At 44.0% G+C, this 23041-nt stretch overlaps 1 protein-coding gene across 1 annotated transcript in view; it reads right to left on the reverse strand.

Annotated features, from left to right (window-relative positions):
- Window positions 1–3715: 3715 nt before the first annotated feature.
- The window catches only part of celsr2 (cadherin, EGF LAG seven-pass G-type receptor 2), a gene marked incomplete at both ends in the record, with an annotated part of 64725 nt that continues 45399 nt past the window's right edge, over window positions 3716–23041 (reverse strand). Inside the window, 20 exons of the mRNA XM_079593889.1 lie at window positions 3716–3909; window positions 3987–4112; window positions 5579–5740; window positions 5819–5895; window positions 6354–6481; window positions 6729–6839; window positions 6938–7064; window positions 7240–7322; window positions 8098–8385; window positions 13431–13631; window positions 14518–14644; window positions 15900–16067; window positions 16148–16466; window positions 17426–17609; window positions 18000–18209; window positions 18285–18379; window positions 21245–21346; window positions 21432–21615; window positions 22282–22402; window positions 22501–22642. Coding sequence (XP_079450015.1) covers window positions 3716–3909; window positions 3987–4112; window positions 5579–5740; window positions 5819–5895; window positions 6354–6481; window positions 6729–6839; window positions 6938–7064; window positions 7240–7322; window positions 8098–8385; window positions 13431–13631; window positions 14518–14644; window positions 15900–16067; window positions 16148–16466; window positions 17426–17609; window positions 18000–18209; window positions 18285–18379; window positions 21245–21346; window positions 21432–21615; window positions 22282–22402; window positions 22501–22642 — 3149 coding nt within the window. The remainder of the gene's footprint in view (window positions 3910–3986; window positions 4113–5578; window positions 5741–5818; window positions 5896–6353; window positions 6482–6728; window positions 6840–6937; window positions 7065–7239; window positions 7323–8097; window positions 8386–13430; window positions 13632–14517; window positions 14645–15899; window positions 16068–16147; window positions 16467–17425; window positions 17610–17999; window positions 18210–18284; window positions 18380–21244; window positions 21347–21431; window positions 21616–22281; window positions 22403–22500; window positions 22643–23041) is intronic.

The following is a 23041-nucleotide window of genomic DNA, read 5'->3' on the forward strand; positions in this document are numbered from 1 at the left end:
CTCGAGTCAGGACTCAGGTGTCAGGAGTCAACAGTCAGGAGTCAACACTCAGGTGTCAGGAGTCAACAGTCAGGAGTCAACAGTCAGGAGTCAACAGTCAGGAGTCAACAGTCAGGAGTCAGCAGTCAGGAGTCAACACTCAGGACTCAGGAGTCAACAGTCAGGAGTCAACAGTCAGGAGTCAGCAGTCAGGAGTCAACACTCAGGACTCAGGAGTCAACAGTCAGGAGTCAACAGTCAGGAGTCAGGAGTCAACACTCAGGAGTCAGCAGTCAGGACTCAGGAGTCAGGAGTCAACAGTCAGGAGTCAACAGTCAGGAGTCAGGAGTCAACACTCAGGAGTCAGCAGTCAGGACTCAGGAGTCAGGAGTCAACAGTCAGGACTCAGGAGTCAGGTGTCAGGACTCAGGTGTCAGGACTCAGGTGTCAGGAGTCAGGTGTCAGGAGTCAGGAGTCAACACTCAGGAGTCAACACTCAGGTGTCAGGAGTCAACAGTCAGGAGTCAACAGTCAGGAGTCAACAGTCAGGAGTCAACAGTCAGGAGTCAACAGTCAGGAGTCAGCAGTCAGGAGTCAACACTCAGGACTCAGGAGTCAACAGTCAGGAGTCAGGAGTCAACACTCAGGAGTCAGCAGTCAGGACTCAGGAGTCAGGAGTCAACAGTCAGCAGTCAGGAGTCAGGAGTCAGCAGTCAGGAGTCAGCAGTCAGGAGTCAGCAGTCAGGAGTCAGCAGTCAGGAGTCAGCAGTCAGGAGTCAGCAGTCAGGAGTCAGCAGTCAGGAGTCAGCAGTCAGGAGTCAGCAGTCAGGAGTCAGGAGTCAGCAGTCAGGAGTCAGCAGTCAGGAGTCAGCAGTCAGGAGTCAGCAGTCAGGAGTCAGCAGTCAGGAGTCAGCAGTCAGGAGTCAGCAGTCAGGAGTCAGCAGTCAGGAGTCAGCAGTCAGGAGTCAGCAGTCAGGAGTCAGCAGTCAGGAGTCAGCAGTCAGGAGTCAGCAGTCAGGACTCAGCAGTCAGGACTCAGCAGTCAGGACTCAGCAGTCAGGACTCAGCAGTCAGGACTCAGCAGTCAGGACTCAGCAGTCAGGACTCAGCAGTCAGGACTCAGCAGTCAGGACTCAGCAGTCAGGACTCAGCAGTCAGGACTCAGCAGTCAGGACTCAGCAGTCAGGACTCAGCAGTCAGGACTCAGCAGTCAGGACTCAGCAGTCAGGACTCAGCAGTCAGGACTCAGCAGTCAGGACTCAGCAGTCAGGACTCAGGTGTCAGGTGTCAGGAGTCAGGTGTCAGGTGTCAGGAGTCAGGAGTCAACAGTCAAAAGTCAGCAGTCAGCAGTCAGGAGTCAACAGTCAGGACTCAGCAGTCAGGAGTCAGCAGTCAGGTGTCAGGTGTCAGGTGTCAGGAGTCAGGAGTCAGGTGTCAGGAGTCAGCAGTCAGGTGTCAGGAGTCAGCAGTCAGGTGTCAGGAGTCAGGTGTCAGGAGTCAGCAGTCAGGTGTCAGGTGTCAGGAGTCAGCAGTCAGGAGTCAGCAGTCAGGTGTCAGGAGTCAGCAGTCAGGAGTCAGCAGTCAGGTGTCAGGAGTCAGCAGTCAGGAGTCAGCAGTCAGGTGTCAGGAGTCAGCAGTCAGGTGTCAGCAGTCAGCAGTCAGGAGTCAGCAGTCAGGTGTCAGGAGTCAGCAGTCAGGTGTCAGGTGTCAGGAGTCAGCAGTCAGGAGTCAGCAGTCAGGTGTCAGGAGTCAGCAGTCAGGAGTCAGCAGTCAGGTGTCAGGAGTCAGCAGTCAGGAGTCAGCAGTCAGCAGTCAGCAGTCAGGAGTCAGCAGTCAGCAGTCAGCAGTCAGCAGTCAGCAGTCAGGTGTCAGGAGTCAGCAGTCAGGTGTCAGGAGTCAGCAGTCAGGTGTCAGGAGTCAGCAGTCAGCAGTCAGCAGTCAGGAGTCAGGAGTCAGCAGTCAGGAGTCAGGAGTCAACAGTCAGGTGTCAGGAGTCAGGAGTCAGGAGTCAGGAGTCAGGAGTCAGGTGTCAGCAGTCAGGTGTCAGGAGTCAGCAGTCAGGAGTCAGCAGTCAGGTGACAGGAGTCAGCAGTCAGCAGTCAGCAGTCAGGAGTCAGCAGTCAGCAGTCAGCAGTCAGCAGTCAGCAGTCAGCAGTCAGGTGTCAGGAGTCAGCAGTCAGGTGTCAGGAGTCAGCAGTCAGGTGTCAGGAGTCAGCAGTCAGCAGTCAGCAGTCAGGAGTCAGGAGTCAGCAGTCAGGAGTCAGGAGTCAACAGTCAGGTGTCAGGAGTCAGGAGTCAGGAGTCAGGAGTCAGGAGTCAGGAGTCAGGTGTCAGCAGTCAGGTGTCAGGAGTCAGCAGTCAGGAGTCAGCAGTCAGGTGACAGGAGTCAGCAGTCAGCAGTCAGCAGTCAGGAGTCAGGAGTCAGGAGTCAGGAGTCAGGAGTCAGGTGTCAGGAGTCAGCAGTCAGCAGTCAGGAGTCAGGAGTCAGCAGTCAGGAGTCAGGAGTCAACAGTCAACAGTCAGCAGTCAGGTGTCAGGAGTCAACAGTCAGCAGTCAGCAGTCAGGTGTCAGGAGTCAGGAGTCAGGAGTCAACAGTCAGGTGTCAGGAGTCAGGAGTCAGGAGTCAACAGTCAGCAGTCAGGTGTCAGGAGTCAGGAGTCAGGAGTCAGGAGTCAACAGTCAGGTGTCAGGTGTCAGGTGTCAGGAGTCAGGAGTCAGGAGTCAGGTGTCAGGTGTCAGGTGTCAGGTGTCAGGTGTCAGGTGTCAGGTGTCAGGAGTCAGGAGTCAGGAGTCAGGAGTCAGGTGTCAGGAGTCAGCAGTCAGCAGTCAGCAGTCAGGAGTCAGGAGTCAGGAGTCAACAGTCAACAGTCAGCAGTCAGGTGTCAGGAGTCAACAGTCAGCAGTCAGGTGTCAGGAGTCAGGAGTCAGGAGTCAACAGTCAGCAGTCAGGTGTCAGGAGTCAGGAGTCAACAGTCAGCAGTCAGGTGTCAGGAGTCAGGAGTCAGGAGTCAACAGTCAGCAGTCAGGTGTCAGGTGTCAGGTGTCAGGAGTCAGGAGTCAGGAGTCAACAGTCAGGTGTCAGGTGTCAGGAGTCAGGAGTCAGTCCTTCATCGCTCAGTCCAGCAGTGCTTCAGCTTCATGGAGGAAATTCCCTGATATTTTCACTCGTTTACAAAAAGTCAGTGTTGTCTCGATGCGGCGAGAGGACGAAAGAAAAAAAAAAGTGCTTCACTTCAAGTATGTAAACAAAAATGTAAGGACGCCGGATTCCCTTGAGCGTTTGGCACGGAGACTCAGATCGGCTGTCGTGTGAGAGATCAAGCTGGGACGGACAGGAAGATTGTTCCTCGCCTCTTCATTCCCTCGCCGCTCACTAGCATCTGCAGAGAAACACATCGCAGTCACGGGTGAACGAAACCTGATCCGTGGGCAAAGCGTCTCTATATGATGTCAGGTGACCAATAAGACGGTTGATGATGTCAGCAGAAAAAGGAACGTCAAAATCGAAATGTAACTATATAGTGTGACATGTGGACAAAATATATATATAATTTATTCTCTCGGTTTAGAAAATTGTGGCCATTCGTTCCTTCATTAAAGTGCTGACGTATTAGCCAGTCCCGGGAACGAATTGTTGGTTTGCAGCTAAGATATCCACGTGTTTTTCTCCATAATATAGAAAATCTCAACTGCGAGATTTATAGTTTATATCATCGCAAACTGTAAAGCTATCACTCACTCGGATTCAGACGAGTCGTTGTCGAGCGTTTTCGTTAGTCCGCCCGCTGACGTCCCGTTCGGACGATCCCGCCTGGCCGCGCCCCCTCGACCCTCGCGTGAGGAGGCGGAGTCTCCCGACAGCTGGTTGTGTATGCGGTTGATGGCGTTCCTCTCTGCGATGGGCGACAGCTGCTTCTTCTTCAGGATTCCTGCGTGTCACGGTCACACGTTACAATGCGCAATCGTCATTGGATTCGGACTAAAGAATGTCGTGGCTCGTTCAGACCTTTGTGCGGCTGCGCGCTGGTGTTCGGTAAACTGGGCAGCAGCAGAAGCAGGTTTTCCGTCCCAGCATCCTCTGCTTTGGGAAGAGTCTCCCCCTCCACCGTTCCGGTCTCAGCCTCCCACACATCTGACACACAGAATCTACGTCAGACTACCTATACAGTCAACTCACGTAAAGCTATATATTATATAACAAACCTCAACTGTGAGTTTTTTATTTAGTCGCAACATTTATTCTATATATTGTCATCTAGCTTTCGTATAAAGTTGTATATATGAGTATGTCCAACTTTTTTCGCATCTATACAGTAAACTCACGTAAAGTGATATATACTATATAGCAAATCTCAACTGTGATTTTTTAATTTAGTCGCAACATTTATTCTATATATTGTCATCTAGCTTTCTTATAAAGTTGCATATATAAGTGTCCAACCTTTTTCGCACCTATACAGTCAACTCACGTAAAGCTATATATTATATAGCAAATCTCAACTGTACGTTTTTTATTTAGTCGCAACATTTATTCTATACATTGTCATCCAGCTTTCGTATAAAGTTGTATATATGAGTATGTCCAACTTTTTTCGCATCTATACAGTAAACTCACGTAAAGTGATATATACTATATAGCAAATCTCAACTGTGATTTTTTAATTTAGTCGCAACATTTATTCTATATATTGTCATCTAGCTTTCGTATAAAGTTGAATTTATGTCCAACTTTTTTCGCATCTATACAGTAAACTTTCGTAAAGTGATATATACTATATAGCAAATCTCAACTGTGATTTTTTAATTTAGTCACAACATTTATTCTATATATTGTCATCTAGCTTTCTTATAAAGTTGTATATATAAGTATGTCCAACTTTTTTCGCATCTATACAGTAAACTTACATAAAGTGATATATACTAAATAGCAAATCTCAACTGATTTTTTAATTTAGTCGCAACATTTATTCTATATATTGTCATCTAGCTTTCGTATAAAGTTGTATTTATGTCCAACTTTTTTCGCATCTATACAGTCAACTCTCGTAAAGTGATATATACTATATAGCAAATCTCAACTGTGATTTTTTTTATTTAGTCGCAACATTTATTCTATATACTGTCATCTAGCTTTCGTATATGTCCAACTTTTTTCGCATCTATACAGTAAACTCTCGTAAAGCGATATATACTATATAGCAAATCTCAACTGTGCTTTTTTAATTTAGTCGCAACATTTATTCTATATATTGTCATCCACCTTTCTTATAAAGTTGTATATATGAGTATGTCCAACTTTTTTCGCATCTATACAGTAAACTCACGTAAAGTGATATATACTATATAGCAAATCTCAACTGTGATTTTTTTATTTAGTCGCAACATTTATTTTATATACTGTCATCTAGCTTTCATATAAAGTTGTATATATAAGTATGTCCAACCATTTTCGCATCTATACAGTCAACTCTTGTAAAGCGATATATACTATATAGCAAATCTCAACTGATTTTTTAATTTAGTCACTAAATTATCGTCCAGCTTTTCAAATATAGACGCACGCTAACAGAACCTACGAATGAATCGCGTCTGTCGTACCGTGAGGTTTGATGGTGCCACTGGTGGCCAGATTTTCCCAGCATTCCTCCTGCAGGAACTCGCCCTCGTCTTCCTCGCTGTCGGACGAGTGTGTGGACGCGTACGAGCCGCTCTGATCGTCCTCCAGCTCCGAGAGATCGCTGTCAGAGTCGGAGTCATGATCTACACACACACACACACACGGAGGTTAATGTGAGCGGACTGTGAGAAGTACGTGTGTGTGTGTGTGTGTGTGTTTACCGTCCATCTGCTGCTTGTCTTGGAACAGTGTGTTGTGTTCACTCAGACTCAGGTGGCTGCTGTTCACATCGTCTCCACTGGAACAAAACAAGAGTTTTTAATGAGTCTTTTGTTTCTTGCTGTCCTGTTCAAATATCTCAAAATATTATCAGTTAATATAAATGTATTCGAGAAGCAACGCGAGTGTGTGTGTGTGTGCTCGTGCGAGTGTGTGTGTGCGAGTGTGTGTGTGCGTGTGTGCGTGTGTGAGTGCGTGTGTGTGTGTGTGTGTGTGTGTGTGTGTGTGTGTGCGTGTGAGTGTGCGTGCGTGCGAGTGTGTGTGTGTGTGTGCGTGTGAGCGTGTGTGAGTGTGTGTGTGCATGAGTGCGTGCGTGCGTGCGTGCGTGTGAGTGTGTGTGTGTGCGCGTGTGTGTGTGAATGTGTGCGTGTGAGCATGTGATTGTGCGTGCGTGCGTGTGTGTGTGAGTGCGTGTGTGTGTGAGTGTGAGTGTGTGTGCGTGTGCGTGTGTGAATGTGTGTGTGTGTGTGTGTGTACCGGAGGCTGAAGGGCATGTAGTTCTGATGAGTTTTGCTGCTCTGGGTTCCGTTCAGCGACACACTCGACTCAGCGAACGGCAGGTGATACAGACGCCCGTCCGCATAATTACTGTTGCAGATGAACGCCTGACAGACACAGACATGTACAATAACTACAGGCATGATGTAGGTCATAGGTCAAATATACAGGTCAAATATACAAATTTATGAAATTAGTATCTTTTTTAGCATTTGAAGCTAAATATAGCAGTGCTATATTATATACTATTATATTATTTATTTTAACATGAGAGTTTTGTATTTTCAGACTGATTTGGAGTATAAGCGGTTCTCAGTCGTGTGTATTCTGTAGTGTTATGGTCAGGTGACTCACGGATGGTTTGGATTTGATCATGTGATCGGGTCGCTTCTTCCCGCAGCAGTAGCGCATGGCGTCTCTGGCTTCTTTATTAAACACCACGCGGAAGAAGAAAATAAACGGGCCCTGAAAACACAAACACACGTGTGACTGCATCAGAACAGAAGGGTAGGGTGTTGCTAGGGCGTTGCTAAGCAGATTGAAGTCTGATGACATCACCGTACCTGAACGCAGCTGAATCCCGCGAACAGATAGTGGAACAGAATCATGTCGCTGTTGACCGACAGCAGGGCCAGAAGACACGTCACCGTCACCAGGAACAACACGGCACACGCCGTCCGCAGACCCGCCCTGCACACACACACACACACACACACACACGTTTGTTTTGCTATACTTGTAAGAACATTCTATAAGCGTAATGGTTTTTATACTGGACAAGCTGTATATTCTATTCCCCTACACTAACCCATCACACACACACACACACACACACACTCACACACACAGTGTGAAGGACACTCACTTCGGCGCGGATCTCTTCTCGCAGTTCTTCTGTCCGAGCGAACACAGCGCTCTCGACGCCATGATGTACAGGAACACGTTTATCTGAGGGAGAAGCACACACACTTTCACACACACTGTTGTAGCCGTTTGTCTATAATAAGTGTTGTATTGGAGTTTATTTATTTTAAGTTATGTATTTGTTTATTATTATTATTATTATTATTTAGTATGTGCATTTTTTATTTATTTAGTTAATTACATGCAACTGTCAGGTTAGGAATGTATATGTGATTTTATTTTATGCCAAAAATCATGAGGATATTAAGATCATGTTCCATGAAGATATTTAGTAAATGTCCTACCGTAAATATATAAAACATGTATTTTTGTGAGTGAATGCAGCACAATCGTGAACATAAATGCACAACTTTAAAGAGATTTTCTCAATGTTTAGATTTTTTTGCACCCTCAGATTCCAGATTTTTATCTTATACCAAATATTGTCCAAAAAAAATGTACCCATGTGACTGGTTTTGTGGTCCAGGCTCACATATGTCACCGCGTATGGGCTGAGGAGGATGTGACATGAAATGAAAGAATTTGGATTTGGGGATGGTGGTGGCTCACAGTTTTTACTGTTTTTGTTTCTTAAAATTATGAACGTTATTTAGAAATGTTAGGAAAATAAAGCTTTTGAAATGAAGACGGCGTATGCTGTATATCATGATGATCATTATTTGTGCTAAATCTGTGCATATTTGGCTTTTACAAGAACTTCCCCAGCAAAGTGAGCAAACATAAGTAACACGCCAAATTTGGCTCGTGATTTGACAGCGTTTCCCGCCACAGTTGGCAGGTGTTAATTTCAAACACTCACGGACACGACGAACGCGACGGGTCCCGCAAAGCTCCAGATGAGTGTGTCGTAGAGCGAGAGCCAGCAGAAGTCGGGGTTCCCGTACCCCTCGGGGTCGAGGCCGACCGCGAGCCCCGTGATGAAGGCCGGGACGCCCCAGCCGATCAGGTAGTAGAAGCGCATGGGGCCGAAGTTGATGTCGCGCAGCTCGTTCCTCATGCGGTGCACGTGCAGGGCCTCCAGGAACAGCCAGGAGAACACACACATCCAGGAGAAGTGCAGCAGGATGGCCATCACTGTACAGAGGAACTGAGAGAGACGAGCTGTGTCACGCACAGGTACACACTCACTCACTCACGCACACACACACACTCACTCACACGCTATCTCAAGTACTCACTCACTAACTCACAAATATTAACACACACTCAAATACTCACTCACTAACTCACAAATATTAACTCACACTCACTCACTCACTCCAAAATACTCACTCAATAACTCACTCAAATACTCACTCACTCGAAAATACTCACTCAATAACTCACTCAAATACTCACTCAAAAATATTAACTCACACACTCAAATACTCACTCAAAATCTCACTCACTCGAAAATACTCACTCAATAACTCACTCAAATACTCACTCACTCGAAAATACTCACTCAATAACTCACTCAAATACTCACTCAAAAATATTAACTCACACACTCAAATACTCACTCAAAATCTCACTCACTCGAAAATACTCACTCAATAACTCACTCAAATACTCACTCACTCAAAAATATTAACTCACACACTCAAATACTCACTCAAAATCTCACTCACTCACTCACTCGAAAATACTCACTCAATAACTCACTCAAATACTCAATAACTCACTCAAATACTCAATAACTCACTCAAATACTCAAAATCTCACTCACTCACTCGAAAATACTCACTCAAAATCTCACTCACTCACTCGAAAATACTCACTCACTCACTCACTCAAATACTCAATAACTCACTCAAATACTCACTCACTCACTCAAAAATACTCACTCACTCACTCAATAACTCACTCGAAAATACTCACACAATAACTCACTCGAAAATACTCACTCACTCACTCACTCACTCACTCAATAACTCACTCAAATACTCACTCACTCACTCACTCGAAAATACTCACTCAATAACTCACTCAAATACTCACTCACTCACTCACTCGAAAATACTCACTCAATAACTCACTCAAATACTCACTCAAATACTCACTCAATAACTCACTCGAAAATACTCACACAATAACTCACTCAAATACTCACTCACTCACTCACTCGAAAATACTCACTCAATAACTCACTCAAATACTCACTCAAATACTCACTCAATAACTCACTCGAAAATACTCACTCAATAACTCACTCAAATACTCACTCACTCACTCAAAAATACTCACTCACTCAAATACTCACTCAAATACTCACTCACTCACTCAAAAATACTCACTCACTCAATAACTCACTCAAATACTCACTCAATAACTCACTCGAAAATACTCAATAACTCACTCAAATACTCACTCACTCACTCGAAAATACTCACTCAATAACTCACTCAAATACTCACTCAATAACTAACTCGAAAATACTCACTCAATAACTCACTCAAATACTCACTCACTCAATAACTCACTCAAATACTCACTCAATAACTCACTCGAAAATACTCACTCACTCACTCAAAAATACTCACTCACTCACTCACTCACTCAAATACTCACTCACTCAATAACTCACTCAAATACTCACTCACTCACTCAAATACTCACTCACTCAATAACTCACTCACTCACTCAATAACTCACTCAAATACTCACTCAATAACTCACTCGAAAATACTCACTCACTCACTCAAATACTCACTCACTCAATAACTCACTCAAATACTCACTCACTCAATAACTCACTCACTCACTCAATAACTCACTCAAATACTCACTAAAATACTCACTCACTCACTCGAAAATACTCACTCAATAACTCACTCAAAAATACTCAAATACTCACTCACTCAATAACTCACTCAAATACTCACTCACTCACTCAAATACTCACTCACTCACTCAAATACTCACTCACTCACTCAAATACTCACTCACTCACTCAAATACTCACTCACTCACTCAAATACTCACTCACTCACTCAATAACTCACTCGAAAATACTCACTCACTCAAAAATACTCTCACTCAAATACTCACTAAAATACTCACTCACTCACTCGAAAATACTCACTCAGTCACTCACTCAAAAATACTCAAATACTCACTCACTCAATAACTCACTCAAATACTCACTCACTCAAAAATACTCACTCACTCAAATACTCACTAAAATACTCACTCACTCACTCGAAAATACTCACTCACTCACTTAAAAATACTCAAATACTCACTCACTCACTCAATAACTCACTCAAATACTCACTCAAATACTCACTCAAATACTCACTCAAATACTCACTCAAATACTCACTCAAATACTCACTCAAATACTCACTCAAATACTCACTCAATAACTCACTCAATAACTCACTCAATAACTCACTCAAATACTCACTCAATAACTCACTCAAATACTCACTCAATAACTCACTCAAATACTCACTCAAATACTCACTCACTCACTCAAATACTCACTCACTCAAATACTCACTCACTCAAATACTCACTCACTCAAATACTCACTCACTCACTCAAATACTCACTCACTCAAATACTCACTCACTCACTCAAATACTCACTCACTCAAATACTCACTCACTCACTCAAATACTCACTCACACGCTCACTCACACGCTCACTCAAATACTCACTCAAATACTCACTCAAATACTCACTCAAATACTCACTCAAATACTCACTCAAATACTCACTCAATAACTCACTCAATAACTCACTCAATAACTCACTCAAATACTCACTCAATAACTCACTCAAATACTCACTCAATAACTCACTCAAATACTCACTCACTCACTCACTCAAATACTCACTCACTCACTCAAATACTCACTCACTCAAATACTCACTCACTCACTCGAAAATACTCACTCACTCACTCAAATACTCACTCACTCACTCAAATACTCACTCACTCACTCAAATACTCACTCACTCAAATACTCACTCACTCACTCGAAAATACTCACTCACTCACTCAAAAATACTAAAATACTCACTCACTCACTCAATAACTCACTCAAATACTCACTCAATAACTCACTCAAATACTCACTCAATAACTCACTCAAATACTCACTCAATAACTCACTCAAATACTCACTCAATAACTCACTCAAATACTCACTCAATAACTCACTCAAATACTCACTCAATAACTCACTCAAATACTCACTCAATAACTCACTCAAATACTCACTCACTCAAATACTCACTCACTCACTCAAATACTCACTCACTCACTCAAATACTCACTCACTCACTCAAATACTCACTCACTCACTCAAATACTCACTCACTCACTCAAATACTCACTCACTCACTCAAATACTCACTCACTCACTCAAATACTCACTCACTCAAATACTCACTCACTCAAATACTCACTCACTCAAATACTCACTCACTCAAATACTCAGTCACTCACTCAAATACTCACTCACTCACTCACTCACTCAAATACTCACTCACTCACTCAAATACTCACTCACTCACTCACTCAAATACTCACTCACTCAAATACTCACTCACTCACTCACTCACTCACTCAAATACTCACTCACTCAAATACTCACTCACTCAAATACTCACTCACTCAAATACTCACTCACTCAAATACTCACTCACTCACTCAAATACTCACTCACTCAAATACTCACTCACTCAAATACTCACTCACTCAAATACTCACTCACTCAAATACTCACTCACTCAAATACTCACTCAAATACTCACTCACTCAAATACTCACTCACTCAAATACTCACTCACTCAAATACTCACTCACTCAAATACTCACTCACTCACTCACTCACTCAAATAATCACTCACTCAAATACTCACTCACTCAAATACTCACTCACTCACTCACTCACTCACTCACTCACTCACTCACTCAGTTCATGCAGGTTTCAGTAAGTCAAATTTAAGACCTTTTTAAGACATTTTAAGACCATAAAGATTTAAATTTAAGACCTACATGACCAGCAAATAACAAATAAAATTAGCATCAATATGCACTTTTTGTTTACATAAACATTAAAATAATAACATAAAAAAATGATGGCTAGATTTTAAAAGAGTGTCTTGCAACATGTCATCTAATAACATGCACAAGTTCAAATAAAGTTTTGACAAAAAAGGTTTTATAAAAAGATAAACCTCACGTATTTCAGCATTTAAATATTTTTTTATAGAATTAATGTGTCCAAAAAAAAAGATAAATTACTGACATTTACAATGCAGATTAGCTTATTTTTTATTATTAATAGTAAGATTTGGTCTGATTTTCCCGTTGCGTCTGTCGTTGCTATGCAACCATCCACTGCGCTCTCCACAACGACAGTAGCTAGCTAATGGATTTCCACCACTGATAAACACTTGCTGTAGCCATTATTTATTTACGGAGAAGAGAAAAACACCTGTAGTGTTTGGGTGCACGGTGCACCCCCATCCTTCATGTTGACTGAGCTTTCAATGTTGTTACGGAAAGGGTGAAGTGGATTGGTTGGTTCTTGTCACACGACCTGCGGTGCGCTTGCAGAATTCTGAAAAGTTGAGCTTTTTTTTTTATCTCACTCCGCCTGGAAAAAACGGCCGCATTGCTTCTAATATGAGTGCGCTTGCCGCGCGCCTAAATTTGAAATAACGAACTTGAGCGCGCAAAAGACGCAATATATGAACGGCCTCTTTGGTATCTACTGCCAATCAGGGCACGAGCTACTGTAGCCCGCGAGCGCCGTGTCGGAGACCCCTGCTACAGCTCCGCTTTGTAGGCTACGACTCAATACTTTTTCGCTACTTTGTAATAACTTTGTGTGGCCAGCATTTCAGAAAATGAACGAGGGTAAAACCTTTTTAAGACCTGACTAAATTAAATTTAAGACCTCGGATGAAAATCGGGCCGTTTTTAAGACGTTTAAAGGCCTTAAATTTAAAGTTCAGAATTTTAGACTTTTTAAGACTTTTTAAGACCCCGCGGGAACCCTGTCAAATACTCACTCACTCACTCAAATACTTACTCACTCACATAAATACTCACTCACTCAAATTCTCACTCACTCACTCACTCACTCTCAAACACACACACACACACACACACACACGGGAGGTGTGTGTTACCGGGTTATCGGCCTGATTGATGCCCAGGATGAAGATGAGGTGTGCGATGAGGAGCGCGAACGCCCCGTTGTTGACGATGCTGGTCTTGTTGCTGCGGGCGGCCCGCAGGCAGGAGAGGAAGACGATGGTGAGGAAGAGGAAGCCCAGCGTCACGCCCACGGAACTCCACGTGATCAGCTTCACCGGCAGGATCTCTCCGTTCTGAAGCACACATACACGTTTGTTCAGCTCTTCATTCGGTTTTCTCTGCCCAGACAGCAGCATAGTGTCGGCCCAGATCCGGTGCGTGTGGAGTCCAGATGTAGCAGATGTGGGCCGGATCTGGGCCGACACTATAGGGGCTTTCGCACCTGGTAGTTATAGGAACTTAGTTATAGGAACTAGCCACCAGGATGGTTCCTCAAGAACTAATGGTTCCCATAGGAATGTTTTCTTGGTTTCGTTTGCAGTAGGAACTCGGAAGTGACGTAAGACGCTTGTTGTTGAGACTTTTATTTTGACAGAAGAGCGCTCATGCGTTCGGCTGATTCTGTGAATGCACTCGCACCTCAGAATGCTTTTATGTAAACAGCCCACTGCAAACACCCTTGTAATTTACTTCAACCTTTTCATACTTTATGAATGATTGTTTTATAGATGGTTCAAGTGGTGTGTGTAAGGTATTGGAAGCCAGAAGATTACAGCCGTTTCTAAAGTACTGCATACATGTTAAAAATTAAGCTTAGAATCGATTCGAGACAGCACGAAATACATTCTGAAAAATTGGAATCGATCCAGAATCATTTCTCAATTCACGATGCATCGATATATTGTCCCAGCCCTAATGGCTATCTGACGCTTTTCTGTCAACTTGCTGTCCCGTTCCACATATTAACATAAATTTCCACCAAAAAAGGTGGTTTGGGGCTAAAGAAAACAATGTTTTTTCAAGTTGTCACCAAATAAAGAAACTCAATCTGACCTGAGGATACAACAAGACTAGGTCTGGAGGTAAACATGAAGAACCGGATTCTGAAAGTCATCTTCATCAAAAACTACACAAGACTTTGTTGTAAGCCGGTTAATAGGGTTAGATTGGGTGTGTCACCTCTCGGCGTGAGATGTCCATGAGCACAGCGAAGCTGGTCATGTGGTAACACTGGCAGCTGATGTGTGTGCTGTTCCTGAAGACCACCTCACAACCCTTCGAGGACCAGCCGCCCGGACTGCCCGTACTGCACACACACACACACACACACACACACACACAAACATCTTATATATGAAGTGTTTGATAAGAAGTTTTTAGGTGTTCTGAATGACTGATATATATATACACACACACACAAGTATTTATCGTGTAAGTACTCACAACCAGTATATGAGTATTACTTGTGCAAGTACTCACAGTCAAGCAAGTATGTGAGTATTAATCGTGTAAGCACACACAATAATGCAAATATATGAGTATTAATCAGGCAAGTACTCACAATCATGCAAGTATATGAGTATTAATCGTGCAAGTACTCACAATCATGAAAGTATATAAGCATTAAAGGAGAACTCCGGTCAATTTTAACATTGAGCTCAATTTTTAGTAAATTTGGAGTGCTGTCAATACAGAGAACAACGACAAAAATCGGTGTTGCCTACACCGTGTTATCCTATTTTTAAAATTTGCACCCTATTGACTTGAATGGGGCAAGTTTTAAACCTGCTTTTATCCTCTTATCATCCTTGATGTGTCATTACAAGTGCCCAGCCATGTTGAGTGATTCCTTCAGAGTGAACACGAGTGAATCTGACTGCAGTAGATGTGAAAGATATGAATAAAAATGATGTTATATCAGCCAGCGCAAATACCTGTATTTAGTTCCTGTTTTCGGTGGAAGTCCAAAGTAGTCGATTGTCGAGTTCACGCGCGTGATCATAGTAACTAAACCTATGCGCGTGAACTCGACAATCGACTACTTTGGACTTCCACCGAAAACAGGAACTAAATACAGGTCTGTGCGCTGGCTGATATAACATCATTTTTATTCATATCTTTCACATCTACTGCAGTCAGATTCACTCGTGTTCACTCTGAAGGAATCACTCAACATGGCTGGGCACTTGTAATGACACATCAAGGATGATAAGACTAAGAACTGGTTAAGTTTAAAACTTGCCCCATTCAAGTCAATAGGATGTAAATTTTAAAAATAGGATAACACAGTGTAGGCAACACCGATTTGTGTCGTTGTTCTCTGTATTGACAGCACTCCAAATTTACTAAAAATTGAGCTCAATGTTAAAATTGACCGGAGTTCTCCTTTAATATTGCAAGTACTCACAATCATGCAAGTATATGAGAATTAATCGTGCAAGTACTCACAATCATGCAAGTATATGAGTATTAATCGCGCAAGCACTCACACTCATAGTAGGTATATAAGCATTAATATTGCAAGTACTCACAATCATGCAAGTAATCGTGCAAGTACTCACACTATGGAGTGGTTCCAGAACACACAGATGGGTTTTGAGCGCTCCTCAGTGGTCACCAGGCGGAACTGCACCGTGATTGGTTTATCCAGATTATGCTGCAGTAACTCCTCGTTATCATGAACCGTGATACTGACCACAGGAGTGTTGATGACCGGACGCTTGGGAACCCTGAACACACACACACACACACACAGCGTTAGATCAGTGAATCGGTGAGTCTCTCAGCCACTCATCTGGTCCGCTCTCACCTCAGGCTCCTCTTGTCCGTGTCGTATCGCTCGGGTAGCAGCGCCGCTAGGCTGTGGAAGATGATCACGCTAGCGATGGCGTCCTGCTCGCGCTCCTCCGGGTGCCGTCTCTTCCGATTGGCCGTGTGGTTCCTGCCGGGCTCTGTGATTGGTTCGCTGTGGTGCCGGTGACCTTTGCCCTCGGGGGCGGGGATGAAGACGGAGTCGGGGAGAGTGACGGCCGTCTCCAGGTCGAGTGGGCGTGGCCCGCGCAGAGACTGGTACCGTGGAAGTTTGGCTCCCGCGAAATTCATCTTCTCCAAACGATCGATGGAAATGACTGGAATCACACACACACACACGAGTCCTTATACAATACCAAACACAAAAACTCAGGGCTGCCCCCTAATAGTCCATTAACCATTAGTCGACTAGAAGAGGTTTGGTCGACTAAGATTTTATTAGTCGGTTAGTCGCAGAAAAAAAAAAGCTCTACAGGAAGTGGCGAAGTCCAAACATTCGCCTGTCATTCATCCACACCAAATATGGCTGATATCACTTTAAACATGTAAGTAGTAGCAACTTTAAAAGTCCGTTCGCTCTAATGCTAACCTAGACAAATGCGCGCTATTATTAGGTGCATATTCAAGTGTTTGTGTGGAGAGCTGCTTACTGCACGACACACACATCACTGCATTTCATGTAAAATACTCCCTCATTTTCGGTCATGCTGATAAGAGTAATGCGAACTGGAAAGGGTCTACTTTTATTTCTTTAAACTCACAATAACAACAAAACGTTGTGCTTTTGTAAAATAATGCTCAGTGAACTTGAGCGCATCATAAATGAACCGAAACTCAGCGTATACTTGCCTCACAGACATGAGAAATATATCTATAGAAAGCTTTAAGTGTCTACATTTGAATGAACAGATTCCAATGGAAAGTAAATATTCTCCGATTATGTAATCCGTATGAAACGTGCATTTTTACTGTATTTTATATAGAATTAGAGGCACATGATTATGATTTATGGCTTAATATATTAATATAAACGCGCGATTAGTAGACTAATGGCATAAATGAACGACTGCTAGTCGACTAGAAAATGTTTTAGTCGAGGGTATCTCTACTAAAACTATCACATAAGATCCCACTAATGCGTTTGACAGATTTCACTGAAATTACGTCTATTACTGAAAGAGTCAGTGGCCTGTTGTCCTTTAGCCAATCAGAAACACTGATTTTGCAGGTGTATGTTTGCTGACAGGAGGAAGTGTGTGTGTGTGCGTGTTCTGACCGATGTTGGGCGTGACGATGGTGAAGGGGCTCAGGTAGGTCTTCCTCATGTTCTGGGCGAGTGTGTTGGTGTATTCCTCGAATTGTTGAAGCAGTGATGCCGTGCCACCCTCCGTCTGCTGGATGAACTCCCAGTGCCCGCGTGTGCTCGTCGATAGGATGGCACTGCCCACCTGCATCAGGTGCTAATCAGAGACAGAGAACATTCATGGTGAAGATAGTCAAGTTAGTGCTGGGCGGTATCACCAAAAATTTATATCACGGTATTTTTCTAAATTATAGCGGTTTCACAGTATATGACGGTATTTATTTATTTTTTCAAGCGTGACTGGGTGTTAAGCACATGTTCTACTGAGTGAGAGAGGACACACTGCAGTGGACGGACTCAGAACACCATACTTTACTGTCATGAGTGAATATTGTAGGAAATCCCACACTAGTATTAATACAGGTTTGCAGTGTTTGTACAGAGCACCAGCAGGAGGCGCTGTAGGAGTGCCAGAAACAGTGTTTCAACGGTAACGGCTGAACACAAATCAGTTTCCATTTTTTTGTAGTTGAATATGAAAGCGTACCTCGTTGAAGAGCACGTCCTGCGTGGCGCTGAGGTTGAAGCCCTGTTGGGCGTTCTCGTGTTGCAGGATCGAGCGGGTCAGGTGATACGCTAGCTTCACGTCGCTGCCGTAGAACTCGCTCGCGCTCCTCGTAGCGTTACGCAGCAGAGCCGCCGTGTGCTGGACGCTAGCGGAGCTCATCAGAGACGCGTTACGCGCCAGACGCTCTGACTGTGGACACAAACACACACACCTGAGGATGATGCAGTAACGATTGGTGTGTGTGTGTGTGTGTGTGAGTCTCACCAGTGTCTTGAGTGTACTGAAGCTCAGGGATGTGCAGTTGAAGAGGTTGGGTGAGAGCCAGCCCTTGTGTTCGTCACAGTGTCGGATCGCGGTTCCTGCGCGCAATCAGAAACAGAGCACTTGCTGTGTGAACTAGCCGTGACTAACCACCTCATAATCGATTAATCGGATTAAAAAAGGCCAAAACACTATTCCACTATTCTACTCATTCCCGTTACTCTCATTCCTGTTACTCTCATTCCCATTACTGTCTGTCCCGTTACTCTCATTCAAGTTACTCTCATTCCCGTTACTCTCATTCCCGTTACTGTCATTCCCGTTACTCTCATTCCTGTTACTGTCATTCCTGTTACTGTCATTCCCGTTACTCTCATTCCTGTTACTCTCATTCCCATTACTGTCTGTCCCGTTACTCTCATTCAAGTTACTCTCATTCCCGTTACTCTCATTCCCGTTACTGTCATTCCTGTTACTGTCATTCCCGTTACTCTCATTCCTGTTACTCTCATTCCCATTACTGTCTGTCCCGTTACTCTCATTCAAGTTACTCTCATTCCCGTTACTCTCATTCCCGTCACTCTCATTCCCGTTACTCTCATTCAAGTTACTCTCATTCCCGTTACTCTCATTCCCGTTACTGTCATTCCCGTTACTCTCATTCCCGCTACTGTCATTCCTGTTACTGTCATTCCCGTTACTCTCATTCCCGTCACTGTCATTCCCGCTACTGTCATTCCCGTCACTCTCATTCCCGTTACTGTCATTCCCGTTACTCTCATTCCCGTTACTGTCTATCCCGTTACTCTCATTCCCGTTACTGTCTATCCCGTTACTCTCATTCCCGTTACTGTCATTCCCGTTACTGTCATTCCCGCTACTGTCATTCCTGTTACTGTCATTCCCGTTACTCTCATTCCCGTCAGTGTCATTCCCGTCACTCTCATTCCCGCTACTGTCATTCCCGTCACTCTCATTCCCGTTACTGTCATTCCCGCTACTGTCATTCCCGTTACTCTCATTCCCGTTACTCTCATTCCCGCTACTGTCATTCCTGTTACTGTCATTCCCGTTACTCTCATTCCCGTCACTGTCTATCCCGTCACTCTCATTCCCGCTACTGTCATTCCCGTCACTCTCATTCCCGTTACTGTCATTCCCGTTACTCTCATTCCCGTCACTGTCATTCCCGCTACTCTCATTCCCGTCACTCTCATTCCCGTCACTCTCATTCCCGTTACTGTCATTCCCGTTACTCTCATTCCCGCTACTGTCATTCCCGTTACTGTCATTCCCGTTACTCTCATTCCCGTCACTGTCATTCCCGTCACTCTCATTCCCGCTACTGTCATTCCCGTCACTCTCATTCCCGTTACTGTCATTCCCGCTACTGTCATTCCCGTTACTGTCTATCCCGTTACTCTCATTCCCGTTACTGTCATTCCCGTCACTGTCATTCCCGTCACTCTCATTCCCGTCACTCTCATTCCCGTCACTCTCATTCCCGCTACTCTCATTCCCGTTACTCTCATTCCCGTTACTGTCATTCCCGTTACTGTCATTCCCGTTACTGTCATTCCCGCTACTCTCATTTCTGTTACAGTCATTACCGCGCTACTCTCATTCCCGTTACTGTCATTCCCGCTACTCTCATTTCCGTTACAGTCATTACCGCGCTACTCTCATTCCCGTTACTGTCATTCCCGCTACTCTCATTTCCGTTACAGTCATTACCGCGCTACTCTCATTCCCGTTACTGTCATTCCCGTTACTGTCATTCCCGTTACTGTCATTCCCGCTACTCTCATTCCCGCTACTCTCATTCCCATTACTGTCATTCCCGCTACTCTCATTCCCGTTACTGTCATTCCCGCTACTCTCATTCCCGTTACTGTCATTCCCGTTACTGTCATTCCCGCTACTCTCATTTCCGTTACAGTCATTACCGCGCTACTCTCATTCCCGCTACTCTCATTTCCGTTACAGTCATTACCGCGCTACTCTCATTCCCGTTACTGTCATTCCCGCTACTCTCATTTCCGTTACAGTCATTACCGCGCTACTCTCATTCCCGTTACTGTCATTCCCGTTACTGTCATTCCCGCTACTGTCATTCCCGCTACTGTCATTCCCGCTACTCTCATTCCCGCTACTCTCATTCCCGTTACTGTCATTCCCGTTACTGTCATTCCCGTTACTGTCATTCCCGTCACTGTCATTCCCGTTACTGTCATTCCCGCTACTGTCATTCCCGCTACTGTCATTCCCGCTACTGTCATTCCCGCTACTCTCATTACTGTCATTCCCGTTACTGTCATTCCCGCTACTCTCATTTCCGTTACAGTCATTACCGCGCTACTCTCATTCCCGTTACTGTCATTCCCGCTACTCTCATTCCCGCTACTGTCATTCCCGCTACTCTCATTCCCGTTACTGTCATTCCCGTTACTGTCATTCCCGCTACTGTCATTACCGCTACTCTCATTCCCGTTACTGTCATTCCCGCTACTCTCATTCCCGTTACTATCATTCCCGTTACTGTCATTCCCGTCACTCTCATTCCTGTCACTGTCATTCCCGTCACTGTCATTCCCGTCACTGTCTATCCCGTTACTCTCATTCCCGTTACTCTCATTCCCGTTACTGTCATTCCCGTTACTCTCATTCCCGCTACTGTCATTCCTGTTACTGTCATTCCCGTTACTGTCATTCCCGTTACTGTCATTCCCGCTACTGTCATTCCCGCTACTGTCATTCCCGCTACTGTCATTCCCGCTACTGTCATTCCCGCTACTCTCATTCCCGTCACTCTCATTCCCGTCACTGTCATTCCCGTCACTGTCATTCCCGCTACTCTCATTCCCGCTACTCTCATTCCCGCTACTCTCATTCCCGCTACTACTTATTTTACATCTTGTGAAAAGGTTATTTTAGGACCCCTTTAAATGCTGTTTGGCTCTTACCGATGGATCCTTTCGGACACGAGACGGCGGCCGGTAAACCGAACTTGGTCCTTGGCCACCAGATTCCCTGATCGATGGCCTGAGGACAGCTGTCGTAGATCACTGCAACACACACACACACACGTGACTAGAGGAACTCTGGGAAGGGTCACTGAAAAAGAGCGTATGATGTGTTTGAGAGTCTGACCTTCGCAGCCGCTGGACGAGACCTCAGCGAACGGGTTATCGCAGTGGTCACACTGGCGACCTATGACCCCTGGCTTACACTGACACTGACCCGTGACCCGGTCACAAGCGCGGGAGAAAGAGCCCACGGCGTAACACTCGCACAACACACACACGTCACCTGACGCGGGCCGAAAGTGATTATCCTGAGGAGAGGAACCACACGTAGCGAACAATCGCATCATCAACGCAATCAACTGTGTGACGGTAATGATGTGCTCAACCGTTTTTAAACGGGAACTTTTTTTTTTATAAATCTTGGATTTGCTAACGCTTTAGATAGAAGTTTAATATAACATAAAAAAATATAATAAAAAAAATAAATAATAAAATGTATTAATATTTAATTAAATAATATATTTTTTTTATAATTTATTAAACAATATTAAAATAAAATAATATAATAAAAAAAGAATTGACTAAATACTCAAATATAAAAATATTATAATAATAGTAAATTATAAAATGTAGTAATATAAAATAAAAAATAAATATATATATATATTTTAAAATAAAAATAATGCAATAAATAGACATATTTTATTTTATATTGTTTAATAAATCTGATATTTTATTTTAAAAATGTAGATTGTTTAATACAATACTATACAAATAATGAACCAACAAAAAAATTATATAATACAAATAATTGAAATTTTTAAATGAATAATCTAAAATGAATAATATATGTATACGATTTATTAAACAATACAAAAATATAAATAATTAATTCATTGAAAATTGTAAAATTGAAAATAGTAACTAAAGAAACATTAATAGTTTCATAATGTGTTAATGTGTTCCCTCGTTACCTTGCAGCGACACACTCCGCTGGTCTTGTTACAGTCGGCGTCGAATCCTTTAGCCGTGTCACAGTTACACGGACCACATGACTTATCACCCCACCATCCGCGGGGACACGGCAGGTCCGTCCTGACACACACACACACACACACACACACACACACACACACACGTCAGTACACACATCACTGCCACGAATCAGGAGCGCCTCAGGAAACATCTCCTACTTTTTCTGGCAGTATTGGCCGAAGAAGCTGCTGGGACAGGTACAGGTGTACCCGTGGGCGGAGCTTATCTTCCTGCTGCATGCTGATTGGTGCTCGCAGGGGTTCAGTGCGCAGGCGTCAGTGCAGCCGGTGCCATAGTAACCTGTTCACAAATAACATCATTCCATAAGTACATCCTAACCAGCAACCTTCGTCTCTCTGCAGTTCCTCCACTGGCCACTAGAGAGATTACACTGCAGTTCCTCCACTGGCCACTAGAGAGATTACACTGCAGTTCCTCCACTGGCCACTAGAGAGATTACACTGCAGTTCCTCCACTGGCCACTAGAGAGATTACACTGCAGTTCCTCCACTGGCCACTAGAGAGATCACACTGCAGTTCCTCCACTGGCCACTAGAGAGATCACACAGCAGTTCCTCCACTGGCCACTAGAGAGATCACACTGCAGTTCCTCCACTGGCCACTAGAGAGATCACACTGCAGTTCCTCCACTGGCCACTAGAGAGATCACACTGCAGTTCCTCCACTGGCCACTAGAGA

The sequence above is a fragment of the Phoxinus phoxinus genome (genome assembly GCF_949152265.1).
Source record: "Phoxinus phoxinus genome assembly, chromosome: 20".
Classification (NCBI taxonomy): domain Eukaryota; kingdom Metazoa; phylum Chordata; class Actinopteri; order Cypriniformes; family Leuciscidae; genus Phoxinus; species Phoxinus phoxinus.